Source organism: Salvelinus alpinus, chromosome 7 (assembly GCF_045679555.1).
Source record: "Salvelinus alpinus chromosome 7, SLU_Salpinus.1, whole genome shotgun sequence".
NCBI classification, from domain to species: Eukaryota; Metazoa; Chordata; class Actinopteri; order Salmoniformes; family Salmonidae; genus Salvelinus; species Salvelinus alpinus.
Genome location: NC_092092.1, coordinates 19,238,250 through 19,246,968, shown reverse-complemented (window position 1 = coordinate 19,246,968; position 8,719 = coordinate 19,238,250). Strand labels below are relative to the sequence as shown.

Below are 8,719 nucleotides of genomic sequence, written 5' to 3'. Positions count from 1 at the left end.
ACACACACACACACACACACACACACACACACAACCATTCCACCCAAACAAGCCTCAGCATCCTGCCTCTATTGCTTTAAGTCCAATGCACATTTGTCTCTCTATCACCCCCCGGGGGCAGGAGTGAGCACTACACCACAACCCTGTAATCCTGTTTTATCTGGCTATGGCCGATGCACCACATAGCATATGGAGAGAGGGATAGGGATAATCTGAGGCGCCATGGAGGGAGGGAGGGGAGAGAAGGAGGGAGGGGGGGAGGGAGGGAAGAAAGGAAGTAAGGAAGGAGGGAGGGAGGGAACTATGCTGAGCCAGACAAAAGAGGAATGGAAAGAGAGAGAAAGAGAAAGAGAGAGGAGAGAGAGAGAGAGAGGGGAGAGAGAGAGAGAGAGAGAGAGAGAGAGAGAGAGAGAGAGAGAGAGAGAGAGAGAGAGAGAGAGAGAGAGAGAGAGAGAGAGAGAGAGAGAGAGAGAGAGAGAGAGAGAGAGAGAGAGAGAGAGATGAGGGTGTAGCCAGGGGACAAATTGGGGAGAGATGGATATAGGAGGAAGGCTACAGTAATGGTCAAGGAAAATATCATTATTGTATTGCGGCAGGTAGCTTAGCAGTTAAGAGTGTTGGGAGTCCAAAAATCTGCCAATGTGCCCTTGAACAAGGCATTTAACCCTGATTGCTAATGTAAGTCACTCTGGATAACAGCGTCTGGTAGCTGTAAAATGTAAATGTTTTGCTGCAAATTAAAATAAAAAGTCTCCAATAGACAAGTAGCTCACCGCAGAACCTGGACTTGATTATGGTGAAAAGAGCTGTAAGGGACCACAATAAAACTACATCCAATGAGTACCAAATAAAACCAAATATAAATAAAATACATCTCCAAAAGACAACTAGTTCATCCCAGTAATTGGACTGTAAGAAGTAGAAAGAGGCTACAGGGGCCCAAAATAAAACTTGCCCCACAGAGCGTAGGAAGATGGTGACGGCATGTGGCATACATTGTGGTCCTCTGTGACTCAGTTAGTAGAACATGGTGCTTGCACCGCCAGGATCATGGGTTTGATTCCAGCTGGGGCCACCCATAGGAAAATGTATGTACACACTACTGTAAATGGCTTTGAAGAAAAGCCTCTGCTAATTGGTTTATAGAAACTGGCAGATAGAGCCGAGGTGGTCAGAGTAGAAAGGATACTTACTGTGGCCTGCCCGTAGCAAGGCGGCAGGCGGTCTATGGATGGCGATAGGCACGGAATGGTGACGCTTGCCCCCATGGTTGAGGTGAATGTGGTGGTGGCCCTCCACTGCTTCTGTGCCCCTCCCTGGTGGCCCCGAGTGAGGCCCAGATCCAGCCACACACCCCAGGGCCAGAGCAGTCATCCAGAGAACCAGGCAGACAGGGGAGACAGGGGAGAGAGACAAGGTCAAGCCCCAGCAGAGGTGCTCCTGCCTGGACCTCGAGGGGCCAGGGGTGGGGGCAAGCTTTGTCCTCCAACTTTCCAACATGGTTCCCCGAGAGGCCAGCAAGGCGAGATGAGGATAAAGGTTTGGGACCTTAGTGATGAGCCCAATGGCCCATAGTCCCCTTAGTACCCTGCCAACACAACGCTCTCTCGCCACTCACAAAACCCAAGACACTCACACTGTCGATCAACCAACAAATCCACAGAGAATCCACAGCAGAAAAGAGATAATCACGTACAAATATGGGGAAAAGAAAAGAGTGCCTTCTTGCACTTTTTCCGGTGGGTTAGGAAATCCGCAAGGGTACAAAGGGAACCATGGAAGAAGTACGATCATTCATTGTGGAGAAAAAGAGAGGAGGAAAAAATATGCACTCAAGAAATTAGGACACACTCCTCAAACAGCATCTGAGAAATCTCATACTGCTCCAATTCCCTATCACACTTCCTCGCTCGCGTTCTCTCTCCTTTTCTCTCACTTCTTATCCTGCGAGGAAGAGCTCACAGAATCAACTGGATCATTTTCTCCTCTCAAAAAATGATATAACTCCCGAAAATCCACATTAAATATCAGCCTCAGATTTTGAGGAGAAAAACATCACAGGCACAGTTTCAACATCTCCTTAATCAAAGCAAATGGAATGTTCCCTCCTTCCAAGTTTTCCGTCCCTCTTCTCCTTCCTGTTTTCAGAGGATGTCTAGAGGAATCTGAGTGCATCCGAAGTAAAGCTTTAAAATGTGCTTGTGGTGGTGGGCAGCAGCTGCAATGTCGAGAGGGTGGCGCGGGAGTGGTTGTACCTGCGAGGTGTGCCAAGCCACGCTCCTAGAGATTCCCTCTACTCTCTCTGCAATACCCAGTAGAGAGGCAACGACGCGGCAGCACTGAGAGAGAGTGGCTGCTCTGTATACGGAGCCACACACACCTCTCTCTCACACACTCACAGGCTGAGAAACAGGCAGCAACGGCTTCAGCGAGCGAGCGCAGCTCTAGCAAGATGTGCGCAAGAGGAGGAGAGAGAGGACGAGACAGAGAGGGAAGGAGAGGGAGGAAGGAGGGGGGGTTCAACAGCCAGCCGCGGAGCAGGAGAGAGAGGATGAGAGAGAGGGAGGGAGAGAGGGAGGGAGAGAGGGAGGAAGGAGGGGGAGCTTCAACAGCCAGCCGCGGAGCAGGAGGGAGAGGGTCTATGCAAATGAACAGGCTCCACACAGCGAATCAGTGGAGCCAGAGAGCATTGCAGAGGAAGAGCCTATTTTGGGTGAAAATAAGCTGGGGATGTGGGGCTTCATCTCTCTCTTTCTCTTTTTACCTTGTTCTCTCTCGCTTTCTATCCACTGGACAGACAGACACTGATGGGCAGTGAATGGAGGAGAGGGAAAGGGAGAGATACAGCTTTTCAGGCTGGTCTTTGTTCATGTTATTTCTCTCCCTCTCTTTCTCCCTCTCTCTAGTTATCCCTCTCTTTAGTTCTCTCTCTCTCTCTAGTTCTCTCCCTCTCTCTCCCTCTCTCTAGTTCTCTCCCTCTCTCTAGTTCTCTCTCTCTCTCTCTAGTTCTCTCTCTCTCTCTAGTTCTCTCTCTCTCTAGTTCTCTCTCTCGCTCTAGTTCTCTCCCTCTCTCTAGTTCTCTCTCTCTCTCTAGTTCTCTCTCTCTCTCTAGTTCTCTCTCTCTCTAGTTCTCTCTCTCTCTAGTTATCTCCCTCTCTCTAGTTCTCTCTCTCTCTCTAGTTCTCTCTCTCTCTCTAGTTATCCCTCTCTCTAGTTCTCTCTTTCTCTTTCTTTCTCTCTTTCAATTTCTCTCTCCCTCTCTCTCTCTTGGTGGAGTGGTGGAGAGTATCGGTGCGGTCCTGTAGAGATGGGGAATCAGAACCTAGTGGTGCTGTCCAACGGTCCGATGGTCCCCATCCAGGGGAGCAGTAGTTGTGTTGGCTGGCGGGCCTGATGGCTTCTCAGCAGCCAATCACATAACCATTTAATGACCCCCTCCTCACTTCCCCACGCTGCAGCTTCCAAGGGAAGAAAAAAAATATATATCTTTATTTTTTTTCTACTATTTTTCTCCTATCCTCCGAGCTGGCGCTCTAATTTCCAGACCATCTGCAGCCCCAGCTAAACGTTAGGGAAATGGGGGAATGCCACGAAGGATGGGAAGGATAAAATGTGGATCACGCAGCATACACACACACACACACACACACACAGAGCTTGGCAGTAAGTGGAGAGCTGTCCACAGAAGTCAGTCCATGCTCGCCAGGCTAATAAAAACCCATTCATTCCCTCACCAGAGAGCTATCACAGAAGAGAGAATGACTGGGCGAGCTTGAGGGTTAAGGGGGTACAGAGAACATGTGGGCATACATCTCTGACTGCTGATAAACACCACACAGCAGAGCCCAGGATATATACTCTGTGCTGCTCTGTGATGTTCAATGCTGCAGTGTCTGTGCTTAAAGGTTCTGGCTCAGTGGTCTGCGCTCAGTGCTTCTCAGTGGGTCCAGGACTAAAGAACTTAAAGGTTCTGGCTCAGTGGTCTCCGCTCAATGCTTCTCAGTGGGTCCAGGACTAAAGAACCAAACAGGCTAACGGCTCAGCTCAATGCTCCCCATTCAGTTCTTGGGATCCAAGGCTGATGCTCAGTCAAGCTCTGTCCTGTTGTCACGGTGGCGTTTGGACGACATCCTCTTTGGACCGCCATGGTGTTCTTTCACAGCTGGAGAGGAAGAAAAGCCCAACAGTGGCGCTGCTGCTGAGGCTGAGCTGATCTCATTGGGTCACAGTGAGAGGAAAGGGGATAGAGGATAGGGAACAGAGGATAGGGGATAGGGGATGGGGGATAGAGGATAGACGATAGAGGATAGAGAATAGAGGAAAGAGGATAGGGAATAGGGGATAGAGGATAGATGATAGGGGATAGGGGATAGAGGATAGGGGATAGATGATAGAGGATAGAGGATAGAGAATAGAGGAAAGAGGATAGGGAATAGGGGATAGAGGATAGAGGATAGAGGATAGAGGATAGGGGATAGGGGATAGAGGATAGGGGATAGATGATAGGGAATATGGGATAGAGGATAGGGGATAGAGGATAGGGAACATAGAATAGAGGTTAGGGGATAGGGGATAGCGGATAGAGAATAGAGGAAAGAGGATAGGGAATATAGGTTAGGGGATAGGGGATAGAGGATAGGGGATAGAGGATAGAGGATAGGGGATAGAGGATAGGAGATATGGGATAGAGGATAGAGATTAGGGGATAGAGGATAGATAATAGAGGAAAAAGGATAGGGACTAGAGGTTAGGGGATAGGGGATAGAGGATAGGGGATAGAGGATAGGGGATATAGGATAGGAGATAGGGGATAGAGGATAGCGGTTAGGGGATATGGGGATAGCGAATAGAGAATAGAGGAAAGAGGATAGGGAATATAGGTTAGGGGATAGGGGATAGAGGATAGGGGATAGAGGATAAGGGATAGAGGATAGGATATATGGGATAGAGGATAGAGGTTAGGGGATAGAGGATAGAGATTAGAGGAAATATGATAGGGAATAGAGGTTAGGGGATAGAGGATAGGGGAAAGAGGATAGGGGAAAGAGGATAGGGGATAGGGGATAGCGGTTAGGGGATATAGGATAGAGAATAGAGGAAAGAGGATAGGAAATAGAGGTTAGGGGATAGGGGATAGAGGATAGGGGATAGAGGATAGATGATAGGGGATAGAGGATAGATGATAGGGGATCGAGGTTAGGGGATAGGGGATAGAGGATAGAGGATATAGTATAGGGGATAGAGGATAGGAGATAGAGGATAGATGATAGGGGATAGAGGTTAGGGGATAGGGGATAGGGGATAGCGGATAGAGGATAGGGGATAGAGGATAGGAGATAGAGGATAGATGATAGGGGATAGAGGTTAGGGGATAGGGGATAGCGGATAGAGGATAGGGGATAGAGGATAGGGGATAGAGGATAGGGGATAGAGGATAGGGGATAGAGGATAGGGGATACTGATACTCTTCATGGTTGCAGAGAAAGTCATCTTAGCAGGCGGATATAAGGGGGATAATACATCCTTCTGTTTTTCTTCCATTCTTTTTTGTCTTATTCTACTTGGTTGTCCATAGGAAACCAAAGCAAATGCTGAAAAAGGAACCAAAGACAACTTGGATAGGAATGCTTCACTTTTTCCAACAGTTGGACAAATGCAAATAAAGTTCTGAAGAGGACACACTTTTCAGAAACTGTTGAATTTGCTAACACAACAGATGCTCCGAAAGTGAGAAGACAGAAAGTGAGAACTTCCTCTCAACACATTATACAGGGTAACCACCTGGTGTTACTGAATCAGCTATACACAACCTCCACCAAGAGAGAGAGAGCTCCATCCTTCCTCATTTGCAACCCTTGAAACTGAGTGCCGCACCTGCTGAATATGTTTACCCTAATTATGATCAGTATTAATGAAGTGTTTGTATGTGTGTTTGTGTGTGTGTCTGTGTGTGTGTTGTGGTGTGTGTGTTTAATAATAATTCTCAGGGCTGCAATCTGCATAATTACAGCTAATAATACAATCTATCAGGCCCACATGCTTCACAAGGACATGAGTCTGACTCCCTAAATCCCAACTCACAGGTAAACTTTTTCATGGCAACAACAAATTGGTGACAAATCGTGTCTAACAAGTGTGATACCTGCTATGAATCACACATCGTTCAGGTCTGATTGGGTGTCCTAAACAGAATAACACAAACTGATTCAGTATGCATCCCCTGAAGCTAGATGATGTCACCAGTCAGGTATGTAGTGACTATACCTAGGCCAGGTTTTGTATCCGTTACTTGTTACATGGATACCACCATGTGGCAGTATAGCAGTACTGCAACAACATTGCTTGTGTAGGTTACAAAAATATTTCAGGCTGAGGTAGCTGTGTTCCTAGAATACCTCTGTGCGTGTCCCATAGCGATAGATAGAGAACTTATCTTTCTGTGCCATAATAGCATCTGTGACAGCATGAGCAGCACCACTGAGCCTATCTCCATTTTGAAGTAGTCAATTTTATTCTTCACAATTGGCTGATCCATCCTGATGACCTGGTTGGACATGACTCCAACAGGGTCACCAGGAGGGATCAGCCAATGAAGTTGGAAGTCCCACCCACTTGACTACATTCAAATGGTGGAAGCCCTCAATGGCACTGCCTGTGCTAATACTGCCTTTTGGCCACTAGAGGCCTGTCTAATTTTTTATTTTACCTTTATCTAACTAGGCAAGTCAGTTAAGAACAAATTATTTTGTTCTTGGCTACCCTGCCGCCCCACATTCTCTATGGGATGTCCCAAATGGCACCCTCTGGAATATGAGCCCTGGTCAAAAGTAGTTTTACTATAAAGGAAATATGGTGCCATTTGGCACACAGCCTATCTCTCTGTGAGGGGATCAGCAATACAATAGTATGTCAGTAACTGTCAGACCAGCACCTCCAGTAAACTTCTAGTGAAACTAGGGTAAGAGAGATAAACAGGAGGGGGCAGGTGACGATGGAGGTGTGTGTACTGTGTTTACTCTTCCATAGAAAGCAGAGGAAGGAGGGGGTTATACAGTATAGAGAGAGAGAGAGAGAGAGAGAGAGAGAGAGAGAGAGAGAGAGAGAGAGAGAGAGAGAGAGAGAGAGAGAGAGAGAGAGAGAGAGAGAGAGAGACACACAGAGAGAGACACAGAGAGAGACAGAGACAGAGACAGAGACAGACAGACAGACAGACAGACAGACAGACAGACAGACAGACAGACAGACAGACAGACAGACAGACAGACAGACAGAGAAAGAAAGACAGACAGACAGACAGACAGACATACAGAGAAAGACAGACAGACATACAGAGAAAGACAGACAGACAGACAGAGAAAGACAGACAGACAGACAGACAGACAGACAGACAGACAGACAGAGAAAGACAGACAGACAGAGAAAGACAGACATACAGAGAAAGACAGACAGACAGAGAAAGACAGACATACAGAGAAAGACAGAGAGACAGAGAGAGAAAGACAGACAGAGAAAGACAGACAGACAGACAGACAGACAGACAGAGAAAGACAGACATACAGAGAAAGACAGACAGACATACAGAGAAAGACAGACAGACAGACAGAGAAAGACAGACAGACAGACAGACAGACAGACAGACAGACAGAGAAAGACAGACAGACAGAGAAAGACAGACATACAGAGAAAGACAGACAGACAGAGAAAGACAGACATACAGAGAAAGACAGACAGACAGAGAGAGAAAGACAGACAGAGAAAGACAGACAGACAGAGAGAGAAAGAAAGACAGACAGACAGAGAAAGACAGACAGACAGACAGAGAAAGACAGACAGACAGAGAAAGACAGACAGACAGAGAAAGACAGACAGAGAAAGACAGAGAGGTCAAAGCCCTGTCACCCCTACATATTCCACCACCTGGTCCCAAAAGTAGTCCCACTGTAGCCGTGTGGCCTTGACAATGGAACGACAGAGCACAGCTGCTGCCTTGGTGTATGATGTCACACAGGCTGTGGTGGAAAACTAAGGATTTAGTTTGGTTTTGTGAAATAGCTCATTTTTAAAAATGTATTTAACCTTTATTTAACTAGGCAATACATCCTTCTGTTTTTCTTCCATTCTTTTTTGTCTTATTCTACTTGGTTGTCCATAAGAAACCAAAGCAAGAGGAATACCGATGTAGAATGCTGTTCATTGACTACAGCTCAGCATTCAACACCATAGTACCCTCCACACTCATCATTAAGCTTGAGATCCTGGTTCTGAACCCCGCCCTGTGCAACTTGGTCCTGTACTTCCTGACGGGCCGCCCCCCAGGTGGTGAAGGTAGGGAACAACATCTCCACTCCGCTGATCTTCAACACTGGGGCCCCACAAGGGTGCGTTCTTAGCCCTCTCCTGTACTCCCTGATCTCTCACGACTGCATGGCCATGCACTCCTCCAACTCAATCATCAAGTTTGCAGACGACACTACAATGGTAGGCTTGATTACCAACAACGACGAGACAGCCTACAGGGAGGAGGTGAGGGCCCTCGGAGTGTGGTGTCAGGAAAATAACCTCTCGCTCAATGTCAGCAAAACAAAAGAGATGATCGTGGACTTCAGGAAACAGCGAAGGGAGCACCCCCCTATCCACATCGATGGGACAGCAGTGGAGAAGGTGGAAAGTTTTAAGTTCCTCGGTGTACATATCACCGACAAACTGAAATGGTCCTCGC

At 47.3% G+C, this 8,719-nt stretch overlaps 1 protein-coding gene across 26 annotated transcripts in view; it reads right to left on the bottom strand.

Annotated features, from left to right (window-relative positions):
• Positions 1–8,719, bottom strand: part of LOC139580539 (neurexin-1a-like) — a 605,221-nt gene that overhangs the window by 247,660 nt on the left and 348,842 nt on the right. For 4 of the 26 annotated variants that reach the window (XM_071409338.1, XM_071409339.1, XM_071409340.1 and 1 more), the window contains exon 1: positions 1,194–2,551. The exons of the other annotated variants lie outside the window; for them this stretch is intronic. In XM_071409338.1, coding sequence (XP_071265439.1) covers positions 1,194–1,500 — 307 coding nt within the window. In that variant the 5' untranslated portion in view covers positions 1,501–2,551. Of the gene's footprint in view, positions 1–1,193; positions 2,552–8,719 lie in introns of those variants that run through there. 26 annotated transcript variants of the gene reach the window in all.